At 40.5% G+C, this 25,324-nt stretch overlaps 1 protein-coding gene across 4 annotated transcripts; it reads left to right on the top strand.

Annotated features, from left to right (window-relative positions):
- Positions 1 to 1,651: 1,651 nt before the first annotated feature.
- On the top strand, positions 1,652 to 24,390 carry STAMBPL1 (STAM binding protein like 1). Of its 4 annotated transcripts, XM_033065744.1 has the most exons (12): positions 1,652 to 1,832; positions 11,427 to 11,514; positions 13,783 to 13,977; positions 14,861 to 15,078; positions 16,470 to 16,545; positions 17,981 to 18,076; positions 18,700 to 19,054; positions 19,638 to 19,762; positions 20,663 to 20,800; positions 21,421 to 21,533; positions 23,044 to 23,143; positions 24,087 to 24,390. In XM_033065744.1, exons 3-12 carry the CDS (start codon positions 13,894 to 13,896, stop codon positions 24,141 to 24,143), a joined length of 1,362 nt encoding a protein of 453 aa, XP_032921635.1. In that variant the 5' UTR covers positions 1,652 to 1,832; positions 11,427 to 11,514; positions 13,783 to 13,893; the 3' UTR covers positions 24,144 to 24,390. The 4 variants fall into 4 exon arrangements, with proteins under 4 accessions (XP_032921635.1, XP_032921636.1, XP_032921637.1 ...); XM_033065745.1 differs by lacking the exon at positions 11,427 to 11,514 and having other exon boundaries at positions 13,816 to 13,977; XM_033065746.1 differs by lacking the exon at positions 11,427 to 11,514 and having other exon boundaries at positions 19,638 to 19,720.
- Positions 24,391 to 25,324: the final 934 nt, after the last annotated feature.

Genomic DNA, 25,324 nt, shown 5'->3' with positions numbered 1-25,324 from the left:
TTCCATGAACCAGATCACATGGCTCTGCCCAACTGAAGAAAGCAGTGGGCACTCACTGGGGACTGCCCTTTCAGGGAGGTGAAGGAAGGTGAATCTAGCAGTTCCTCAAAATCTGGTTGTGCGGACACAGGTCTGAAATTAAGTTTACTCATGCTGGAAGCAGCCACTAAGGGCTGCCCCAGGACATCAAGTTCAAACCTTTCTAGAGCATCTTCCCATGCTGTACAAGAAGAACCAGCCACAGACACACCCTGCAAGAGTTACAGGGAAACATTCCGGTCAGTGACCAACAGTTCTTGGGAGAGAACACCATGTGCGGTGCCTTTAATACTAACACATAAATCAGCCTAGTGTTCAGCCTAACTTCACCTCTGACATAACTGAGTAAGGTATTGCCAGATTCTCTAATGGAAGACAATTTCCAAATACCCATGTGATAGGATCTCCATTCACCAAAGTTTCCTGCAACCAAACTTTATCTTCTTACGTCATCCATCAGAAATGCAGTCCTGGAATTCACAGGGTCCAGACAATAGGAATACACATTCTTTACACTTGCCCTTGGAAAACCATTTGCTGCCCAGACAAAATTCTTGCAGCACCGAAAGTGTCCCTTCTGTGTCTGCTTCAGGATAGGATTTACTCAACAGTTCCACTGAAAACCCTCCATGGTGTAGACTGGAGCCTCTATTTCATAGCTCGCTCAGCGAAATCCAAGATACCCAGTGTTTGCACATACTGGATTTTTGTTGCTTGCCCATATCAGTCCCTCCTGTTCTTAAAGCTAGGACCAAGACCTGTTGTGTCACTCCACAGCCACCAGCACCTAGAGTGGTATTTCAAGGCTGAGATGCCAAGCAGCCAGAATAGCCTCACATACAATGAAAGGAGGGAAGGCAAATGCCATTACTATGTTTGGGGGTAAGAGATGAGCTAAATACAAGTATCTTAGACCATGTCTAGAACTTCCATGCCAAGGTTTGGGGTCCAGGAAAGGCATCAATATGATCAATACCTGCTGAGCAAGTTCAGCAGGAAGACAAAAGGAAGATCATCCAGACTTATCATGGAGTGAGTAACTGCTGCGTTGGCTGAACATTCCCAGCAGAGATCTAGGCCATCCCAGTGCATTGCCCTGCATACTTGGAAACTCAGGCTACCTCCTCTGCTTTAGAGGAGGAAGGCTCTCCTTCCAGCATGGCTCTTCCCGCATATCACAGCCCCACACTGACAACCACACCTTCAGTTTTCCTCCTTACACTCAGCTTCCTCCGCAAAGGTGCTAACATTGTTCCCCCTCACTTAGCCCTTCCCAAAGATCAGCAGAGCCCAGGTGAGCTGTGCATAACCTCGGGTACCCAAGCAGATCAGGACTGACTAAACGATGGCCGGGCTGACACCGGGGCCGTGGGAAACGCGGAGGGGACACATGCCAGGTGCGCACGGACCATGCTGCACCCCAGCACGCTCTGCCCTCGCCCCCCGGCAGCCGCGGGGCCGCAGCGGCGGCCGGAGCCCGCAGCGCAGAGCGGGACGCGGCCACGCCGCTCGCCCGGCGCGGCGCAGGCTCCTCCCTTCGCCCCGCACGGTGACACGGCCCGGCTGCGGCGGCGCAGGGCGCTCGGTGCCCGCCGCCACCTGCCCGCCCGGGGCCGCTCCGCGCACGGCGCCCGGGGCTGCGCGTCCCGGCGGGGCGAGCCGAGGCGAGACGGGAGGAGGAGGAAGAGAAAGACAAGCAGGAGGAGGGAGGCCCAGGCCGCCCCGGCGCTCCTGCCTCCCCCCGCCCCGCGCTTTGTCCACGGCAGGCGCCGCTCGCTCGGATGCGAGACCCGGTAAGCAGCATCGCCCTTCCCGCTGCGGGGAGCGCGGGGCGCGGCGCTGCCTCCCGCCTCCATCCCGCTGCTCTGCGCCAGAGCGACAGGGGGCCCGTACCCCTTCCGGGGCCGCAGCCGTGCCAGCGGGGGCCGGTACCAGCTCCATCCGCCCCTCGGCCCGGCCAGCGTCCCGTCCCCGCCCCGGTGTCAGGTGCGGCGACCCGCGGAGGCCTCTCGGAAACAGCCCTCCTCCGGGCAGGGCGGAACTCCGGGCGGGAGCGGCTCCGGGGCGTGCGAGCAGCGTGGGCAGCGCGGTGGCACCGGGGCTCGGGGCTGTGCGGGAGGCGGCGGGCAGCGAGCCCGGCCGGCTGAACCTGCTGACTCCACTGCGTCTGCAAAGAGGTGGCGGCAGTGTGGTGGGGAGTCCGGAATGTTACCGTGTGCCAGAGACACATCAAACTGATAACAATATTCTGGTTTTAAATGACTTCCATATACCTGTGAAAGATGATCGTAGGAACAGAAAGTGAAAGAATCTAAAGCAGTAGAAATTGTGTTCGCTGAGCATCTGTAACTCTCTGCTTTTTCTGTTCATGTACTTGGTTTTGTACCTATCTCCTTTTGACCTCTGTAGAATATCAGGTGTCCTTCTGGCGTGCACTGAGGAATGTAACTCACTCTTGCAAGTGTTGCCGTGTTTCAGAAGGATGCAAAAAAGTCTCTTCTGGGGGAATTCCTCTTGGTCTGGAATTATTTTGGTTCTGAATGCTCTGAAAAGTCATGGGCAGGAAAAATACCACCTTCTACTGAGAATAGGAAGTAGGGAGATTATAAGATCTTGGAGACAGTGTACTTCCCAGGACGTTCATTCCCCAGGTGAAGACCAGCTTTGAGAAAGTTCTGTCTTCACAGAATGGGGATTCTCCTCATTGAAGGCATCCAAGTCCGAGAAAATAGGATATAGACCCAGACTTTCATTGAATATTCCCAGGAGAATGGAGCCCAGATTTGTTGTTCTGGGTGCTGCTCAGGCAATATACTCTGAAACAGATGAGTTTTCTCATGTACTGAATGCATTACAGCTCGTATATTGCATGTCTAAGTGCAAAGTGTTTGGATAACTAAACCAAAGGCCAGGGTTGACAAGTCTGGAGTTTCATAGATCACAGGATGCTATAGGAATGCAGGAAGCTTTCATCCCAAACTCTGTATAATCTGTAGGTACCAATTTCATAGTTGGGAGTATTTGTGCATGTGTGTATACAGTATTTTAAATGACTCTAAGTGCAAGGGGGTATTTTGTAACATTATGTTTAAAAATTGTCTTGATCAATCCTACAGTCATTTGTGTTGCTTGATACTGCTCTGCAGACACAGCGAAGGCATTTCCTATGTGGTTTTCTTTATGTGCATGAAACATGCTCAAGGTTAGGCCTTAGGGCTTTTCCTGGAAGTTAATCACCAAGATCGGGAAGAGTATAGCTCAAGGTGAGGGATGTTGTAAAATCTTCAGCTGCTGAGGGAATGGCAAGGTGACTTGTGCATGAAGGCACTGAACAAATACTGCGTAACACAAAGTATTTGATCTCTGTTTACTGGACGCGTATGAGTAATGGCTTTTTCTGGTTTTGTCAGACTCCTGAAATGTTATTTCCGCACCAAAGGTGACACTTTCAATTTGTGTTCTGAAAATTAGTTTGGTACCATGTAAAGGGAAGTCTTCATCTATACCATTTTAATAAAATTAGAACATTTAGACTGTCATGCCAGGACATATTTTCAAGTCGTGCTTTCCATTATAAATAGAAGTATCAGTCCATGAAAGAAAATTATCTTTCTTGTGCAGTGGTTCAGTACTGTTGTTGCAAAGAAATTAGTATTATAAAAATCCAGCCTTTTCCATCTTGCCCAGCTGCTGATGGCTCTCAGTAATGCTGTGAGTCAGGCAGCTCCTCAGACACAACCCGTTGCCTACCACTTCCTACTGGCAGCTCTGGTGAGTCACAGCTCAGCACACAACACATGGAATTGCGTTATGGAAGCTGTGGGCTCTCCGCATAATCAACGTAGGAAGTATCTTCCTCTTTTAGCATCTCTGAGGCACTGTCAAAAAGCCTTCAGAGACATCTATTGCTCTATGTTGATATAAAAAGGAGCTTGTATAGGCTGCAAAGATCAATGGGCAAATAATTTGAAAGGCGCAAAGGTAGACTGTGCAATGGGATGAATAGCTTGTTGGCCTGCAAGGGTACAAAATGTTAACCAGGAATCATCATGCTCAGCTTTGATATTCTGGATAATTCAGCTGACTGTCAAGCAGCTCTGTGAGCTGACTATGTTGCAGCCAGTGTTGCTATAAAACATGTGCTTACCACTGTCAATCTTAGAAACTTAAGTAAGAGAAATTAAATATTGCAACCATCCAAGTAGGCCAAGCAGTCTAAAGCTCACCGAATTCTTCTCATAGAGCCAGACATTCCTCTTATTTTTCCTGGGCTTTTTTGCTCATAGCATGTTACATCCTGAATCATCTAGAATAGGGGAGGAGATCAAAGATTTCCTTATGAAATGAACTGTGTTATTTGAATATAAGCATTGTACTTCAGAAATATGTGAGATTAAATGGTAGATATTCATACTGATTGATCAAACTTCATCCTGTAGGTAATCTCACTGTCCATTTCTTACCTGACCTTTCCATATTCAACCATTTGTATAAAAACAGTCAGAATTCTTTGCATTATTTTTTCTAGGTTTGAGGCCAAAAACCAAACTTCATTCTTTTTAGATACTTTAATAGTCTTCAAATGAACTGTGAAGTTCTATGTCAGAAATGTCAAATAAATTTGGCTCTCCTTTATTTTGTACCCTATATTTTGAGCTATAAAAAGTAAGGCAGCATAAGAATTTGTCATCAGATAGAAACAGAAATTGATTGTTGCAACCAGTTACTGAATTAACAAGTGTCCTTATGCTGTGGAGTCTGAAAGTATTCTAAAATTAGGTAGGATATGTTTTGCAGAAGAAATCATTGCATTTTCTAGGAAGAACCAGAAGATTCTTAACCCCTCTAGGCCCTGAGGGAGAGATAGGGATACAGACAGAAAAAATCAGTGAAACCTAAGGCTTTGCAAGGAATCATGCTTGCTTTGTTTCTCAGAAGGCTGTGAAGTTGCAGGCCTCTGTGCTGATTTTAACCTCTCATTTGTTTCCCCTAGCAACACAGCTTCTTGTCTTCATGGTCGAAGTTAGTTTTATCACTGATGTAATGAATTGCAAGTATATCCTTTTTTTTCAGTATTTCAGTTGAATTATCAAAGGACAAATTGTATAAAAACAGCTCTTTCTTCTACTTCTGTCCTCTTCTGGGTCACTGTGCCCTGGTGCAATTTTCTTGGGGGATTGTTGTGGATTTCCCAAAGGAAGGAAATGTCATTGTTTTTCTACACCATGTCTAGAACATCCTTTTAGTGGGTCACTGGAAAGATGCTGTTCTGTGTTGCATAAGTATATTTCACAACTGCCTAAGAAGGCTTTTGCTTGTAATCCAAGACATTCTATCATGGTTGATATTTATCCATTATGTTAAAAATGCTTTTTTGCTGAAACTGAATGGTGTCACTAAAGAGAGGAGGGGGGAGGAAAGACTGTGTTTCATTTTAACACGAGAATCCACAAGAGAAAGAACTGTTAGTTCACGAATGCACATGAATTAATATTGAATGTTCAATATTTCCAGTCCATTTTCCAGGACATTCTGTTAAAAGTCACTAATATCTTTGTAGACAGAGCATAATAATGAATCTGGTAGCGAGCAGCCATCTATGTGTACAACTCAAATGCATAGTATTATGTTATAGTAGCACAACCATACGAGATGTTGATTTCAAAACAGCCTGCATAAAAATGAATGAGAAAATAGTTGGCAGTCAGAGCTCTCCTCTGTGCTTTGAAGCAGTAGGAGAGAGAAACCTGTAGGTTTTGCATTCACATACTCTGTCGGGAGAAAAAGTCAGGTTCTTGCGCATGCCATGTTGGACATTACCTACGTACTGTGGTGGTTTATCAGAGTCTTAGCACACCCAGTAGCAATCTAATTTTATTAACCTAGCTTCTTCATGCAGTAGTGTTTGTACCTGTGCCAAGATGAATGCTGTCCTTAGAAAACAGGTAGTCAATGATATCCAAGTAACTACGCTGACTAATTGCAGCAGTCAAAATATTTGCAGAACAGCTATAACAGTCTTCAGATAATTAATTCAAACTTCGTTTTGAAGTGGGAAAACAGACCCTTGTGTCACCCATTCCTTTTTTAGATTAAAACAAAGCTCAGATTTGTGATGCAAGGTACAGCACTGAGTGGCCTAAGCATATAAGCAAGGATTGGGTTTGGCAGACCTGTGCATGAAGGATCTTCCCTGCCCATAGTTTCTCCCTCTCAGCACCCAAGCAGATGAGGTGCTGCTGTCTATCTGCCACTGACACAGTTTGCAGAGAGGCCTCTAGGCAGTGTGCTGGAACATGGGAGGCCCTGATCCTTCACCAGTGAGAAGGAGGAAATGTTCCTGCCCTGCTTCTAGGAGAAGATGGTTGTATAGCTCAGAAGCTGCTTCTGGGAGTTAGTGGAGTGGGAGGAGGTCTTGGATCTGCTGTTTAAATGGAACTGTGAAGCTAAGGAACAGTGTCAAACTATGAACTGTTGCTGAGATGGGTTTTTCTAGAGCTGAGCTTAGTAGCAGCTGTAAAGAGCAACTTCTCCATTGAAAGAAACGGGGTTTTCAGGAACTGGCTCCTCACAGTGATTCCTTTCATTGAAAGGCCATTCTGTTGAGTTTTGTTGATTGGGTATTTCCTCTGCACAAGAGAATGATCTTGCCATGACATTCAGTGCTTTGTTGCTTTTTTTTTTCCAGAAGAGACTACTTACTATACCAGCTGAATCACTTGCTGTGATGATGAATGCTTGTTACAAAAAGCATGTTGACAGATGAACATGCTGTTTCTTTTTGGAGAGAACCAACAGAAAGCAGTTTGCTATTTAGACTGGTATTTAGCACATATCAAACCTAAATGTGTGTATAAACGATTATGTGCTGTGCCAATATATAGCCTGGCATTTAAAAAAGAGCTGGATGAGGCAGATGCCTGTATTTCTAACCTGTTTTTCACCAAATTCACTTGAGTATCCATTTCCAAGTACAGAATTTTAAGTATCTGCTTCATAGGTAACTTATTGGCATGAAATGGTCCTTTGCCTTCATCTGGCAGTCACTGATATGACCTATTTAAAGTTTGCTGAGACAACTTAGTTCCACTATGGGTAATTGAAAGGTGTTATTTGCACTTGCTAATTTGGCTATTTTAATGAGGACTGACCTCCTTATGGTTTGAGATGCATCTTTATTCTAGGATTCTGTAATCATCACACTTCCTAATATAGTAACATGAAGTATGATTGTGTTAACTTCTCATGACAATATTAAAGTAAGCTTTTTCTTGTGTAGTGGTTTCAGTTCACCAATTTGAAATTTCCTGGCCAATGCACCAGTTACTGTCATGGGTCTAGCGCTGGCTAAATCGCCAGTGCACCCACTGGAATTATTTACTCGTTTCCTGCTGTGAGATAGGATTAGGAGGAAGGCAAAACAGGTTCAAACTTTAAAGGGTACAAAGAAAAACTTAATTACCAGAAATTATAAGAAAAAATCAGGATTAGAATAAAACTTTCAGAACACTTCTCCTGCCACCACAACTTCTCTTCTTTCACACTGACAAGGTACAGAAAAATTCAGTTTGACATCTCTAAAAATAGTCTTTCACCAATTTACCTGGGAGAGGAGACTTCTCTTCAGTGTGTGGAGATTTTTACTCAAGAAACAATGTTCTCATGGCCTCAATGTCACAGTGATCAGCTGCCCAGGAGAGTGGAGGTCTGATCACTGTGTAAAAATCCCGTCCTCAACTAACAGTCTTCCCATAATCTTTATCGAGGACCATGTCAACTCATGGGGCACACTTTAAGGATTGTAACAATTCAAACAAAAGCTTTCTTCATCTTTGAAAACAGAGGTCTTTCTTCTTCTCTTCCATGGGGGGCAGCAGGGATCTTCATCTCCTCTCTATTCAAACGAGATAGGATCACAGCCATACTTTAGCACAAATGCCTCTGCTCATACCTAGAGTTAGAACATCTCATCCACCCCATAATGCATTTCTATGAGTTATAGGGAAACAAGAGTCTCTTCTCCACAGCTTAAAAAAGAGAAATTTCAGACCAAGAATGAGGCATGTCCATCAATCCCTTCCACATTTTATATTTTTTCCAGGTGTTTTCCTGCTGTTTCTGTGTGTGTCTTCATCCCAATCTTTTTCTTTCACTCAGGAGCAAGAGCAGAGCATCTGCCAGTCTCATCCTGGGCAGTGAAAGAGTTCATGCCTTGCCTGGGCAGCGGCTGGAGCAGCTGTGGTTGAGCATTTGAGGCCGCGTTGGGGACTGGCCCAGGATAGCAGATGTGTGTCCCCCAGGCCGTGCGGGTGCCATGGTGAGGTGGGCCCTGCCAGAGCTGCCTCTGGGTGCCAGGGCAGCATTTCTGCCGTGCTGGGTGGAGGGGGAGCAGCCGGGATCTCAGCAGCCCAAGGGCCTCCCCTCCGCTGCCCGGCCCAGCCAGGCCCAGCCGGGCCCACAGGCCATGCAGGACCAGGCCCAGCCCAGCTCTTTGCCTTCTGAGAGGCCGGAACAAAAAGAGATTCCTGGGGTTTTTATCTTTACATGAGTGTTCCACTAAGGTGCCTAAACTTTCTCACTGGTGTAACAATCTGTCAGTATTAAAAATCAGACACCAGTTGGTCCTTCTCAGGTCTAAAGGAGACTGACAGGCAACTATTTCAGGAAATTTGTACAAACCACCACATCTTGCTATGGGATGGGTGCAGAGCAGTTGTCTCAAGAATTGTTTCAAAAAGTAGAACTATGCCACATTTTAGCTTCTATGTTAGCAAATATTTCTAGATATACTTTAAGAATCCTGATCCCAGTGGAGTGAAGTGAATGATTTTGGTGGGAACCTCATTGAAGCTTTCCATTCCACAAAAATATCAAACAAAAGGATGAGTATTTCTGGAATAATCCACGGTTAAAAATGTTCCGAGAATAAATAATTGCAAAGATTATTTTTAACCTAACCTTTGCATGAAGAAAGTGCTTTGGAAAATTTTACCAGTGATCTCTTTAATGAAGATTTTTTGTGAAACCAATAGTCAAAATATTTATAAATGTTGCTGATAGCAATGAAGTCAGTGTTATGATTAATTCCCTTGAAATTTCAAAACTTGTTACAAAGAGGAAACTAATGTTTCAAAGAGGAAACTAATGTTTCAAAGAAATTAATGTTACAAAGTGAAAATTACATATTCAACTAATATTTACTGAAGTTACTCTGTTACTTACTTGTTTAAAAATCAAAAAAATCTCATTCAACATTTTAAAACCTCTTCTGAAGACCTAAAGAGGGGAAAGCAACCTCCAGATGATGACGAGGAGTTAAAATTCAGTGCTTGTGCTCTGCAGTCAGTTTTTGGGAAGTCCGGACACCCTGAATTTCTCTTTGTGCCCTCTCCAGAGAGCTGGAGCAGCACAGCTCCCGCTGGCAGTCCCTGTGTGCATCCTTGGGAAGAACATGGTCCTGCTCGGCGTCCCTGGCTTGGCTGGGACAGGTTTATAACCCACAGGGAGGTGATATCAGGGAAGGACATTACAGAGTCTGTCCCAGCAAGGGACATGCTCTCTGTGCCCAGGCTGTGCCCTGGCTGCACTGCAGGCATTGCAAACACCAGCTGTGGAGCTCCAGCAGCACTGGAGCCGCCACAGCCTCGCTGTGCAGCCATGTGTGTCACCTCTCACTATCACACCACACTTCTGTAGCACAGAAAGTCAGCAGGGCCATGCCTGTCGGGCTCTGAGCACAACCAGAGTGCCTTGTTTGTCCCTGGCAACTCTGAAATGCCAGCATGCAGCAAACTGTGAGGGCCTTGGAGAATTTGTGGTGAATTGTGATATTGCAACTCTCAGAAGGGTTTGTTTGTGCATGTGCTCCCCAGATCTTCTCACACCACCTCTGTCTCATGAGCCTACTCCTGAGGTATTTGATATGATTACTCTATCTTCATGTACTACTCTTGGCATGTACTTTCACTTAGAATTGCTCTCTCTGCTTTTCATTTTCCTGGTACCATGCTTATTAGCCTGAACAGAAAGAATAACTTTCAATGCCATTTAAAATGCTGATTTTCTCAGTTTGCTCTATTTCCTGTTACTGAAGGGCTTTGATTTAATAAATCTGGTTTTTTCAAGGGTTAATACATATGATAATGAGATGGGACACATAGGAAAACAAATGCTTGTTGAGGAGTAAATGGGATTTGGTGAGAAGTACTATTCCCAATTAAATCAAGAAAAGTTTCTTAACTGTTGAATAGATGTTAGATTATTATGTTCTAGTAATGACTATCAGAACACTCATAATTAGAAAAAATCTTAATTTGAATGCTAAATGTCCTAGCATTTCTCCTCAAACAAACATTACCTAAGTCCATCTAAGTTCACTGGAATGCTTGAAATAGTAAAGTAAAAAAATGCATATTTACTCTTAGAATTTTGAGCACTTTGGAATCTAATAGACTAAGACAGCTTCAAGCTAGCATTGATATTTATCCTCTGTGGGTGAGGTTTGAGTATAGTTCACTGTATTAGCATAAGTATTTTGTATATTTGAGTATAAATAATTTCAACTATACAGGGAGATTTGATATTTGAATTTATCTTTACTCTTGTGAAGTGAAATATAAGTTTTTTTCCAGAAAACAAGTAACTTGGCAAGACTCACTTGCCAGAACTGGGCAATTTTTGTAGGCATTATACAAGCACTTAGGGTGCCCTTTCAAAGCCAGCTCCTATCAATCTAGGACAGCACTGCCTCAGAAAGTGATAAATCTGTCTGCTTTGCTGGCTTCATGGTTCTGCCTGCTCCTTTGCATTTTGATTTTGAGAAGGAAGTAAAACCTCATTTAATTTTAATTTGGATCAGCTTCAACTTGCCTTGAAGTCAGTGGAGGAAACAAAGTGAGAGTACAAGGAAGGATGGTGAGGGTGAGGGGAGCCCCTTGGCAGTGTCGTGCCCTTCAACCAGCTGAAGGTGACTGTGAAGCTGTGCCACGAGGAACATTATGCACAGAGGCATTCCAGGCAGCTGGCAGACCTGCCTCTGGTGGTGTTTTTAGTAAAGCTTAACTCTCATTTTAATTATTCATAGTTCTGCTAGCGTGTCCACGTGTTAAGGATAATATATGGGAGTGCAGTCATAAGTCAGCCCACATTCTTTATAGGTTTTCTTTTTTCTCAAGTTACACTGCCACCTGTAATAATGAATATATTTGAGTCTTACATGACATCTTTGTACAAGGGATACAAATTCATCTTAGTATTTCTTCTTTATTAGCAGTGTCTTGTTTTTAGTGTGTTCCTGAAACTAAATTTAAAAAGCTAGTTTCTTCTTTTATTTGCAGGCATTCTTCTGCTAAGCTCTTTCACTGCGGCATGTCTTATGTTTTTTGCAGACCTTCTTCATCCTTTCCAAGCTCTGACACAATTTTGGGGAAGTGTGAGTTTCTGCTGTCACCAGATGTCTCCTCTTTAAAACACTTGGTATTACACGTTAAAAAATTGTTATAACTAATGCTTCTTTAGGTTAAAAGTTCACTGAATTATGTTTATAACTTTAATATTCTTAGAGCCAGTCAAAGTCGAGAAATATTTGAATGTAAAGGGTTCCATGATGTCTTCCGTGGCATTTCCAAAGAGATTTTGACTGGGGAATACCACAAGCTTCTTTAATAAAGATCTCTCTGGGAGTACTGGCCCAAAGAAACCCAAACCAAACCCATAATTAGTGTGTCTTGTGTTTGCCACTTGCTGCACTAACTTTTTTGCACCTGCCTACCAGCTAGATCGAAAGATCTCCAAGGAGTGGCAACTGAAAGAAGCATTGATCCATATTCCATGTCTTCAGTGGGAAGCATCTCACGAGCTTTGTCCTAAATGTCCATTTCCTCTCTAGGCTTTGTGGAAGGATTGTTAAGGGAGAAAGCCTTGAAAAGCAGCATGAAAAACTGCTACAGAAAAGCTTTCTTGCCAGAAGCTACTAAATTAAATAAGAAATTGGAGAGCAATACATTTCTGCACCTTTACTTTTGAATAATTTTTTATATACATGAGTGACTAGAACATTTTGCAGTTTGTTATACTTGGATGCATACTTGAATGCATCCATTCTTCCATTCAAGTATTTTAGCTGTCTCAGACGCTTCTAGGGGAAATAAAATAAAAAATTCATAAGTGATGGATGAGTGAATGCATAAATATTTGTAAAATATATGCTTTTTAGGTCCTTGGTTGGTTGGTTGGTTGGTTGGTTGGTTGGTTGGTTGGTTGGTTGGTTGGTTTGGGTTTGATTTCTGTTCCCGAGTTTTACAAAGCATATGAATGCAGAGTCTCTCATTGAAGATTTTATTCCTGCTTAGAATCTGGGCTGCAGGGCCAGAAGTCTGGCAGACTGCACTGGCCAAGCTTTTAGCTCTCTCCTTTCACAGCTTTCCACATCTACAGGGCTTCAATGAAAAAGGGTTTCAGGTGGAACAAGCCCTAAAGCTGAATGTTTCTTGGAGCAGGCTAAAGCAAAAATATTTCATTATCCTTGTCCCATGGGGGCTTTCTACAGTTTGTGAATAGGCAATGAATAGGCTCTCCTGCCAAGCTGATCATTTACACCAGAGCTCCATGTACATAAAATAAATTGTTTAGAGAACTGTTTTTATTAGCACTGCAACCACAACTAAGGTTATTTTCTCAGATGTATAAGCTTTGCTCATTTTTTTGGTTACAAATTGTGCAAGCAGTTTGGATACCTTAATTAGCAAAAATTCTTGAAATTGAATTGCACTAATATTTAAAATTAAGGACTGATCTAGTAGATAATATTGCTTTTTGAAAGAAAAATGAGGAAGACACAGGCACAAAAATCAATACACACATAGAGTTATTTTCTTTAACCCAGAGTCCTCTGGCCTCTAGAGAAAGGTATGCTGATAAAATATCTTTGCTGAACCCACTCTATACTTTTACAAAACCATAAGCATATTTATATTACAACATGTAAAGAGCCTTCAACATGCAGGATCTAATCTGTTTTGATTGAGCAGAGCAAAGTGAAAAAACACATTAGAAACTTAATTTTCACATTTCCTGTGTAGTTTAAATATTTCATTCCTCTCTCAGAGCTGGGTTTCCTGGTTTTGGTTTTGGTTTTTTGTTTTGATGACCACAATATCTACATTTTCCTCTTTACTTGTTCAAAGCCGTGCAAGGAGGAATTTTTATCCGTTGACTCATCAGAGTTCATTGCATTTAGAGTGTTGAAATCAGCAAGCTGTGCAGGTGTAACACATGGTCTTTGAAGTACTTTTTCTGCTTTATGTTGCTGATACAAACTTGTGTGTAAAGTTTTATTTTTCATTATAGGCTTAGCAGGAAATAAAGACACCAGATTCATACTTTTTATAAATGTATTTGTCAAAACATATGCTCAAGAAAGCACAGGTTCTGTGATTGCTCCTCAAACTTCTGTGTTTTTCACCTAATTCTTGAAAGTTGGGGGTGGGGTCAAGTTGTTATAAAAATTGTGAAAATAATGTATTGTGTTCAAATCTGCTGAAATAACCTTAGTACAGGTCAACTAGTCCACAACTGTACTATAAGCCCTTATGGATTCCCAATTTAAATTCTAGACACCTGCTAAGTTTTAAATTATTATTAAATGTGGAAGTATTGTACCACCTAAGTAATGAGTGAGTTCTGGCATGCAAACTTATGTGACATTTGAATATATTTCTAATCTGAATGACTTATTTTTTCCAGCACATGACCACAATCAACATATCTATATTCCAGTTTCCCTTGGGCTATTAAACGCTGAGACATCTGGTTGCAAATCTTGAGCTCAGGATTGATACTGCCCTTTTCAGCCAGATGGAGACTTTGGAGGAAAAGAGCAATCTCCTTGGTTTGCAGGCTGACAACAGCATGGAGCAACCATTCACTGTCAGCTCATTGGTATGTATTACAAAGAAATGCTTCAGTGGCTGAGCAGTTTCTCTTTCAAGCAGGGAAGATTTCAAGAGAGCTGTTTAGCTGTGGTGGCTCTCAGCTCCATGGTCTCTTCCTGTATGCTGCCACATTCCTCCCGTGTTCTGCCTGATGGTTTCGTTGGAATTTATTATATTTCTGTATGTGTCATTTATGGAGTCTCAGCAACTAGGTTTTTAAGAAGCTGGAATGAGCATTTTGAATAGGAAGAGTAAAAAATTTCATCAAAGAGGAAATAACTTGCAGAAGCCATTTATTTATTTATTATTTAACAGGAAGGTAACGATCGGTTCTTCTTCAGTAATTAGTTCTAACTTCTTAGTCTTTAATTGCCTCATTTAAAACTGGAAATGTAGATTAAAATGAACTGTTGACTGACCAGAGGAGCTTATTGCTCTTTGTTTGCTGAACTGTTTCTAGCAGTCAAACTCTATACATCATGTAATCGGAGTCTGAGTATTCAGGACATCCATCAAATTATTTCAGTAACTTAAAAAAGAACCTTGTAGAATTCATGTGTGGGGGCTTTAAAAGAGGACACACTTTGTATTGCCTTTGGTAATTTCTACAGCAATTTACTTAATTTTTTTTCTTACAGGTATTTTCCTAATTTTATCTCTTTTTTTGTTGTTGTTTTCAGAGGGAATAAGAATACTTTTCTTTTTGATCACAATTTACTTGCAATTGAGAAATATGTTGGAATGTTTCAACTGTGTCTAGAGGTGGGGAAACCAATGCCTATTTTCAGAAAAAAAACTACCTGAAGATTTCCCGTGAGCATCTTGACTGCAACCACTTACTGAAAGTGAAACGGAATATTCTCTTTGCTAATCAGACTGCTCTTTTTCAGAGAAAGCTCGTAGCTATTCCTGACCACACAGACATCTCTGTGAGCCCAGAGGAGAGAGTACGTGCCTTAAGCAAGCTTGGCAGCAACATCACAATCAATGAGGACATCACTCCACGGCGCTACTTCAGATCTGGAGTAGAGATGGAGCGAATGGCGTCGGTGTACATGGAGGAGGGAAACCTGGAGAACGCCTTTGTGTTTTATAATAAGTTCATAACGTAAGAAAACACTTGTAGCCATTACAGCTTATAATTCTGAGTAAGCTGAAATGGAGAGCTGCACTGAGAACCCATTTAGATAAGGAGAAACTCGTTTAATGTGTTCTTGCAGAGCAGCTTTGTTCTCTGGAGATCTTCTATGCTGAGCATGGACTTTGCTAAAACTTCCTCTCACCTTTTCATATGGTTGCCCTATACACATGTGAACTGCCAGGCATGAATTAACCTAACCTACAGAGATCTGAGTTTACTCTGCCAGGCCATACCATGAACACTGTTTCCCCTAGATTATTCTTTATATGTCAACATGTTGCTTAAATATAATTTTTTGCTTTAAAAGCAATGTTTAAATAAGAATTCTGAGCCTTTAGTAGTCATGTCCTATGAGCATCTGCTGATGTTAAGTATGGTAGTATTGCACAACACTTAAAAAGCCTGAGAAAAATGTTTTCTTTCTTCCTTTTTTCTTTTATTTTCCCCCGAAAGAATTAAGTATAATTTATTGTTTCTTACAGGAATAAATGCAAAATCTACTGTGTATGTTCATTGTATGATTATTCTCCTCACCACAAAAGAACAAAATTGTCCAGCTTTCATTACAACCCTCAAAATAGACAGCTGGCAGATTTAAACTTTTAACCTAGCTAGTTTTGCTGTAGGATTGATTGGTTTGTTTTATTACTTCTGAAAGGTTTTGTTGTTTGTTTTTTTTTTAATGTGCACATTTTAAAATTTTTAAAAAGGAGACATCCTTTCTCTCTCCTTATTTTCTTCATACTCTGAAAACTAGACCAAACCTTTCTTAGCCCACCTGTTTTTTAAAAGTATCTATCTCTATAAAACAAGGGTCTGGAGGTGAATATTGTGCAAATTGCTGAAAGAATGAAAGCAGCTGTGCATTGCAATCTCTTTGCAGCTGAGTGCTGCCATAATTTATCTGCTGGTAGCTGTGCAGCATGGTCTGGTAAAAATACCTGCTTTAATGATAGTCAGCGCTAGATTCTTGTCTTCCATTGAAGAGTCAGCATTTTGGCTAAGAACAGATAAAGAGAGTAGAAATAGAATTATTTACACTGACTAGGGTGGAGGGTGTTTTTGAGGGATATTTTTAGGTGCTGGCTGCTAGTTAGCCCCTTCTTGAACCTAACTCAGTACTAATGGAAACCAAAATATATCAGATGTGGAAAATAATCTCCTGTCCTTATCCTGTGTGTCCCATACAGATCCATATTATAATGTATTAGTTTAAACATGTGTGTGGAACCCTGGTCCAAGTCATCTGGAATTCAGTGTTTAACAGTTATATGAAACTGATTTTTCTGCCAACATGAAATCTATTATGTATATTCCTCTGACTACTAAGGCAAATACATGCACGTTCAATTTTCTAGGTTGTTTGTGGAAAAGCTGCCCAGTCACCGAGACTATCACCAATGTGCAGTACCAGAAAAACAAGATATTATTAAGGTGGGGTTATGATTTCCTGGTCTTATGAAATATTTTTCTCACAATCTCTTTGTTTTCCCAGCACGTATAGGCCATAGCTTCTTTTTTCCCAGAGCACCCACAGCCCATAGCAGCCATCACAACTTCATCTTCTGATACTTTTCTCCACTACTCATACATGTTTTATTTTGGAAATTAAATTATTAATCTAAGATGTGAATGAGAATGGTCTCTGAGTGTGTTGGTAGGTTGTTGGGAGCTCAGGTGTACATCTATTTCTGAAAGTTTACATATTAAAAATGCTCATGTTAACAGTATTTAGTTTGATTCTGTTCCCAATTATGTGAATGGACAATGGTCCAAACCAACTATTGCAAACAGAAGGAGAAGTGTGTGGCATTCCTGATGCCTGTGCAGTATTTGCTTACTCTGCTAAATAAGTGAAGTATATTTTTTTCTTTCTTTATTACCAATTATGTATTTACTTAGTTTTTACCAGATTTTTCCCCTCCTCTTCTATACAATATATTTTTACTTTTTTTTTTCTCTCTAGAAAATGAATCCTAAATAAATTTTAAGTATAGCCTTATACTGAACTTGAAACAGCTGGATTGCCCAGTGAGAATTGCTAGTAGGACCATGAGTGTCTCTTGCTGCATGCCCGCATATTTACTTGCTTTCTCTACTGTTAAACTGAATGTTTTGCTCAAAACCAAAACACTTCATGCCAAAGTTCTGACTGTGGACCACAATAGTAGGTCCACATTCCTACTGAAAAAGGGCATCTAGCATTGCTTTCTTCTATGGCACTCAGTAGGTTTAAGCACATAGTCTTTTTCCCTCACCTACAGCCTCTGAATTATTTTGTAGTAGCCTTCACATGAGTAGAAAGCATTGGGTATTGGTTTTGTTTTATAAGAAATGTTGTTTTGCCAGGTCTGTGACAGAAAGTTACAGGCATAACTATCTCTTAAAAAAACTTTTTTTTTTCCCTCCACTTGGAAATGAGCATATTCAGACATATTTCTAACTGGGAAGTTTCAGAGAAAAATGCAATGATCCTACCTGAAATTCTAAGTTGGCCGTAGCTTTTTTTTTATGAATTACACCTACAACAAAAGCATTAGTCACCACACACCTATTAAACAAGACAGAGATAACAGACTCCTAGTAAAAGAACTAATCTTTCCTTGAGATAAGAAGTAGCCATGTCACACCTTTCACTAATTTAAATCAATATATCTTTATTAGAACCAATATACTATGGAAGTTTCATAAACTGGTGATTTAGTGTGTATTTCCTCTTTTGATTTTTTTTTCCTGTGAAAAGAGCAGGTTGTTTTTCTGTTTTGTATTTTTTAAAAATCTGTGTTACAGCTGAGTTTGTTTTCCAGGTGGTTCTTTTAAAAAGTGAAAAGTAAACTTACCTATCTTTTTCCCCCATGCCACCTCAAAGAAATTGAAGGAGGTTGCATTTCCACGGACAGACGAACTCAAAAGAGATCTTTTAAAAAAATATAACTTAGAATATCAAGAATACATGCAACACAAAGTAAGTTTTATATGATTATTAAATCTTGACGTGAATATTTTTCTGTCAGATAGAACTTAAAAATTAAGCAGTAAAATGCCAGTTTTACAGGAACCTAACAATTTCCTGGGCTGCTTAAGAATGACTTTCATTTCTTCTTTAGAATCAGCTGCCCATTTAAACATAAATAATGCAAATGTGTGCTAAGAAATACATGTGCTGCCATATTTACTTAATAACTGTCTACAAACATCCAAATAGGTTTTTGGTGTGCTATGATTCTCCCTTATAAAGAAAATTAAATTGATATTTATGTCAAAAAGTGGAAAAGATTCCTTGGCTCCAAATGTGCTCCAATTTGAATTGAGATTGAAGTCACTGGAAACAGGATCTATAGCTTAAAAGCTTGTCTTGGGAAAATCATCTGAGAAACATCTTTTTTGTTCCCTCCATCAATGCTATGTTTTCCATCCTACCTTTGGGGATATAGTTGTATTTTCCAGTTCAGTAACCAGGTTCCAAAAGAGTTCATTTTTAATGACAGGATTTTATGGTTTTATTGAACTGTTAGATTGCTCCTTTTCTTCCATTTTCTGTAGCATTTTTGGTGTTCTGAGAATGTCACTATGTTGTGTATGTTTCAGAACAAATGTAAAACTGAATTTCTGAAGAAATTAGAGCACCAAAAGCTAATAGAGGCAGAGAAGAAACGAATCGCACATATGCGGCAGCAGCAGCTTGAGTCGGAACAGTTTCAATTCTTTGAGGATCAGCTTAAGAAGCAAGAACTAGCTCGAGATCAGAGACTCAAAGAGAGTGTGGTTATGTCTGAACAGATAGATGGAAGTATGCTGTCTTGTATTTCTGTACCAGAGAACAGCTCCTTATCTGCGGCGCTGCTGGAGAAAAAAGAGAGGAGTGGCACCTCTGGCTGTGCTGGACATTCACCACCAGTAGAACGGGTCTTAAAGCCGGCAGCTACTCTAAGTGCTGTTCAGAGTAAGTGCAGACATTTATTTTTCCCCCTCTTTTATCTGCCTGCATATGTCTTTATTTGCTGTGAGGATGTCCATACTGAAATAACCATGAAAAGGTTTGTGCAAACACAGCAGTTCCTCATAGTTTCTTCATTTTACAAGGGAGAGTCGCACAGTTTCACATTTTCTGCTTGAGTACCAAAGGATGGATATAGAGCTTGAGATTTAGTGTTGTTGGAAATGAAGACTGAATTTTGCAATGGACTTAAAGAAACAGAAAGAGAACCTGGAGTGGTTCCCCCTGGAAAGCCCTGGCCTGGGAGGTGGTCCCAGGTCACTGTCACCTCAGGGACAGGCTAGTGAGCATATCTTGTGGGTTGCTGACTTCAATTTAGATGAAATGCCTGTGCTGTTGATTTATTCTCATTAGAAGTCTATGATGTAGTACATATAGTTATTCCACTTGTATTAATATAGTATAAGGTACTGTGTGTGTTTCCTTTTTTTAGGAATCTTCATTGTTAGCTGTGTTAGCTGTAAATGCCTTTTTATCTCTCTTTCTCTTTTTTCTTTCTTTTTTAATTTTTTTTTGTATTCTTGTTTAGCTCAATTGGCAGAAGCACTCAGAGGTGTCATTTTGCCCAGGGATCTTTGTCACAAATTTCTGCTGCTGGCAGAGGCAAATACAGTAAGAGGAATAGAGACATGTGGAATTCTCTGTGGAAAACTGGTACAGTTTAACCCTCACATTTGTATGGGGAAGACATACTTGATAGTGCTGTATTATCCTGTGATGTATTGATTTCAGAGCAAAAGCAGATATAAATGGTCAGCCTTCCATGTAATCAACTTCGTATTATAACCTGAGTGGGCACTTCAGCACTGTGGGCTTGCTTTATTGGGGAAACATCTGCTCAAAGCATACTGCTATTGTTAGAGAGCCTAGCAAGTTTTTCAGCATGCTGCACAATACAGGCTTTTTCGAGTGCTTTCTCTGGCATTCATCTAAGGTAAGTGAGGTTTAGTTACAGGACAATGAAATATAAAGACTGCCAGAATCCACTGGAGTCATCAAATTAACAATGGCACAACAAACCAGAAATCCCCCCATCAAGCTGTAGAACATCTGATTTTCAGGCTGTTCTGTTTTTTTTTCCTTTGACCTAGATAACACTTAATGTCCTTTGAGAGCAGGGAAAGATGTCATGGCTGATGTTGACAGAAAGAATTTTAAAGATGATCCCAAGTGTATTTGAATTGCATGAAGAAAAAGAATAGCAGTATTAGTCTTGTTCCAAGTTTCAGAGAAAATCATGATAGTTTTCTCAAAGCTCTTTTATGTCCTTTTAATTACTTTAAAGGACAATCTTTTCACACTGGTCTCTGAGAACATTTCAATGCAGCAATCTTGTGTTGTGACTAATACTACCCTGTATGTTTTCATGATTAAATGCTAAGAAATATTTTTAGGTGCAGTATGTTGGTAGGGCTGCACTGGAGTCAGTGGAGCTGGAGTCAGTGGAGCTGGAGTCAGTGGAGCTGTACTGTTTTGTTGACATCTTTCAGGTTTTCATTTGGTATTTATTCCTTAGTTAATCTGTTCCACCCTAAGTCAATGCTTGTTTTGCAGACTCATAATGAATTTACTATTACACATGTAATAGTGCCAAAGCAAACGGCGGGACCAGACTACTGTGACATGGAGAATGTGGAAGAATTATTTGGTATTCAGGATCAGTATGATCTCCTCACTTTGGGTTGGATCCATGTATGTATAACTCATAGATCCTGGTTTTCCTATATTGGCTCTACATACTACATGGGAAAAAAAAAAGAAAGAAATGAAAGAAACAACTGGAGTAATACAAACTTGCTTACTTAATTCAAATTATAGTGATGTAAATTAACACTCACGTCCTCCACAGAGAACAGTTGAGGCATCCTGTTGACGCAGTGGGACTGCTTTTGCAACTTTTTTTATGTTGGTTTAGGGGTATTGTATTAATTTCTAATGCCACACACAACAGTCAGGGAGGGGAGCCCTGTGTTGTTTAAACATTATATTAATTTTTCTCTTAGGGATTTTGGGCAGTTAAGTAATTTTCATTTGTCTTGTGCTTCTTCACCTTTTTCCCCCATGATCAGAAAATTGCTTGTATATCTGATTGTGAACTTGCCTTCATTAATCTCATCCTGAAAAGCCTTGTTTTCTCCAGGCTGAACAATATAGAACAATATAGAATCGGGGCTAAGGTGAATTTTAGAAACCAGCATGGGGAAGTACTGATGCTTTCACTTGTAACAAATTATTTTTCCTTCTTGAATGTGTGTTGACCTTGATCTGTAAGAAATATTTCATTACGTTGAGTTTTCCCTTTCTTTTTGTAGACACATCCAACACAAACTGCATTTTTATCCAGTGTTGATCTTCATACTCATTGTTCTTATCAGCTAATGTTGCCTGAGGCCATTGCAATTGTTTGTTCACCAAAGCATAATGAGTAAGTTCTGATTTTTTTAAGTAATATTTTGGTAATTTTGCTTCTTGTCATAAAATTTGATCAAATGCAAAGGGTACATGTCAACTCACATGAAGAGCATGAACATTGTGTTGTGACTTTGTTTTCTGTAAGTTGCCTAGACCTGCATTTCAGTCAGCCTCTATGTACAGTACTGTTTCTGGCTTCTCTCTCCTCACTTCACAGACCCAGGTTTTAATTTTTTTTTTTTTTATAAATTATATCAACAAAGTAATAATTACAGCAGCTTATTCTTCTGGAGTACTCATTACCAATGCCCTACCACAGATCTGTCTTCAATCTGTCTGCTTAAGCATGTGGAGGGAGGTTAGGCTTATTTCTCTAGAATGATATGAAAATTACAATTTTCAAAGCAGAAGGGTAAACATCACTTTTTTGATGATGAGGATCTATTTTTGTATTTGATAAATTACAAACGATGTATCTGGAAAAAATAGAATAGTGCAAATATTAATGTGAAGGTTTGTAATGGAACTGGTTCCCCAGAAATGTCATGAAGTCTGCTTCCTTGGAGATATGCAAAACCTGACTGGACATGGTCCTGGTAACCTGGTGGTTCTGCCAGAGCAGGGGGCTTGGACCAGGCAGTCTTCAGAAGTTCCTTCCAACCTCAGGGAATTTGTGATTGTCCTTCAGTGTGCTTGGCATTTCAGGGTGCCAGGGCTAGCTCCGTTGTTTAGAGTGTGCGTTTCTTCAGCCTTTCCGTCTGGCCTTCTGCCTCAGCAGATGTGAATCCTGCCCTGGTTGCCTGCCTTCCTAAATGGGCCCTTCAGGTGGCAGAGCTGTGAACACAGACTGAGAGGCAAGGGCACAAGCACTAGGCTTTCCAACCCTGAGCATGCCTCATACCTTGGCGAATTTCTGCTCTTACAAAGCTCTCCCGCAGTTGAATGCTGATACCCTGTAACTAACTCTAACCTGTAACATTTCTCTTTGTCGAGTGTTGCCCTGTAGTTAATAGGTATGAATCTTCTTTACAGATGGATGGCTTTGTTACATTTTATTCAATACCTAAAGCATTGCAGCAGTGCATTTTCTAATGTTTTGTGTTACATGATCACCTACAAGAGTGGGGAGGATGTACTTCCAGTAGTCATTTACACAACTGGTTTAAAGGCCGTTCTCTTTTCAGCTGTCCTAGGTGAAATGCAATCCAGAACACAAGTTTCTGGTTTACATCTGTTCTTGTTTCAACCAGCCTTATCCCTCAGTGGCCTAACCTGCCTAACAGGAACAGCACCAGTACCATGATCTTTTTTCTCCCCTTCCCCTCATCATCTCTTCCTTTACAGGAATACAACTCCCCTTGATTTAAAATACCTTTAAAAATCCAACTGAGCCGGGGCTCCTGCGTGTTGAAGGTCACCAAGCACCCTTCTGTTGTCCTTCTTTAAAGCTAAGTTGTATGTGAAACCTTGGACGTGTACTGTGGGAACAGTGTGTAACAGGAGTTTCATGTTCTGCTTTTCAGCACCGGCATCTTCAGACTTACTAATGCTGGCATGCTAGAAGTTTCTGCTTGTAAAAAGAAGGGATTCCATCCACATACAAAGGACCCTAGGTTATTTAATGTAAGTATATAATTCAACGCAGCTTTTACACAGTTTTACTATTCAACCTCCTGACCATGTTTCAAACAGAAACTTAAGATTAGATTCCTTAATAATTTTCCCCCTGTTTTACGAATTCATTACCCTTAATTCACTAAGGCAGACATCAGGAGACTGATAATAAGCAGCCATTACTTAAGCCATGAGGTGAGTGTTACAAACTGCCATTCAAATGGTGGTTAACCAGAGGTAGTTACTATCAGTCACCATCACCACTTTTACCTGCTTTCAGAAGGAGCAAAACCCACATTTTCAAATGGGAGTTACTCTTGAGTGCTTCCGTTTTTAAGCGATGAATCTGTTCATCTCTCCAATTTTAGTGTCCCAACAAAACATCCCAGCTACTTAAAAATGCAGCTATAAGCAGGTTAAGTCTTATTTCCTTCATTGCCAAAAGTTTGCCCTGGCTTCTCTAAGCATTTCTCTGTAACTGCTGTATCTTTTGATGTTTTAATGGCAAAATGGTGTGTGTATGACTGAGCAGTACAGTCAGTCAGAACTGTCTTCCTGCTCACACTGACATTTCTGATGAGTCTTTACTTTGAATAATTAAGGGTTGGGTTTTTCAATGAGGTTAACTTCAATTGCAGAAGCATCTCCTGTAGCTTAAAATAAAATGATCCAATACAGAGAAGTCATGCTGAGAGATATTGGAAATAACTGTGTTGTCAAGCTCTCTGAATGTCAGCATTAGTCCTCAAAAGGAGAGGTCAGAGTTCTTTGTTTTGTTCTGTTCTTTCATCATTGAGTGTAGCAATAATGAGAAGGTAGTCCAGCTCTGAAAAAAGTTGAGACTTTTTGTTCCAGGTAGGCTCTTTTCAGTGGTCTTTTACAGAAGTAGTTCATGGATGAACTGAGCATTTTACTGAGATTTCTGAGAGTAACGGGTTGACTTCTTCTGCAGCCATGTACCCATGTGGTCGGGAAAGACATAAAGATAATTGTGCTGGATCTGAGGTGATACGGATGAACCACATCAATGTTACTCTACAAAAGGCCAAAACAGAAAAATGGATTCCTGTCTTTTCCTACATTTTCAGAAATTACTTTTATATTTATACATTTTAGATTGAATGGTTTGATATTTATTGCTCTAGCCTGTTTTGGAGTTATTTTGTTGCTCTGTCAAGATGGAGTTCAGTGGCATTAACCCTGAATCTGTAAACAATCTCACCCATAAAACACAATAAAATGAACTTCAAACTGCAGTAACTGTGTTGAAATAGGTAGTGTTTGTTTTGTCACTTGTTCGCATTAATTGCCTTCTGAGAATTAGATATTTTTAACAGTGGTTGGCTTTTTTGTGACTTTCAGCTATGTACATCTCTTACAGCTTCAGTAAATTTAAGTTATATGTAGTACAGGCAAATCCATCAGTTTATGTGATTTTTTTTTCCATCCTTTTCTCCAATCCAACTTCTATAGCTCAAGTTTCAGCTGTTAAGCAGAAAATACTTAGAAATACTCAAATCCTTTACCTGAGAGCTGGTCCTCACCATTTTGGGATAGCAGGGATGCATCAGAGTCCCTTGGCAAAATGTGTCTTCTCTGGCAACCTGCCAGTAGATACTAAATTGAAAGACACTTCTTATCCTGAAAAGGATCCCCTGGATCTATCTAGAGTTAGATAAGAAGATCTAGACAGAGTTAGAAGGAAGAGCCATACAAAGTTATTTGCTTTTACAAGAGTTTATTTAGTAACTGTTCCAAGAACCTAGATGACCTATACTTTAAATAATAAGGTTAGTACAAAGAGGGTTGCAACATGTGCTAACAGTCAGAAGCCGGACAAGATCTGGAACCCCGGGGTTATGAAGACATGGTAAATAACAGGTGCTGTTGCAAAGAGCTTACGGTTTGAAAGATAACAAGTAACAAGCAAGTGAGGTAAACTATTGAGTTGAGAGAGGAAAATAGGTTAACAAAAATAAATAGCATCCTTTAGCCTGAACTCTAATGAATACAGATCGCAGCAAGTTCCTTAGAAGTGACCTTTTCCAGGTCCGTCTCAGTGAATTCTTTATTCATATATATATACTTCTAAGACAGTATTACTGGCTTCAGCTTCTATGCATACACTTCTAGCTCATATGTTTAAGGTCATAAATGGAATCAGAAAAATCACAGAAAAAGAAAATTGTC

This window comes from Catharus ustulatus, chromosome 8, assembly GCF_009819885.2.
Source record: "Catharus ustulatus isolate bCatUst1 chromosome 8, bCatUst1.pri.v2, whole genome shotgun sequence".
Taxonomy (NCBI): domain Eukaryota; kingdom Metazoa; phylum Chordata; class Aves; order Passeriformes; family Turdidae; genus Catharus; species Catharus ustulatus.
The sequence above is the reverse complement of the archived record's forward strand: the minus strand, read 5'-3'. Positions and strand labels throughout refer to the sequence as shown.

What these genes read in the sequence shown, in the direction of transcription:
- STAMBPL1 (XM_033065745.1), top strand. Translation starts at nt 13,894, where the DNA reads ATGGAGACTTTGGAGGAAAAGAGCAATCTCCTTGGTTTGCAGGCTGAC. An exon ending in GAATTCTCTGTGGAAAACTG is followed by an intron (nt 19,763 to 20,662) that starts GTACAGTTTAAC and finishes CTTGTTTTGCAG; the next exon opens with ACTCATAATGAATTTACTAT. An exon ending in TCACTTTGGGTTGGATCCAT is followed by an intron (nt 20,801 to 21,420) that starts GTATGTATAACT and finishes TTCTTTTTGTAG; the next exon opens with ACACATCCAACACAAACTGC.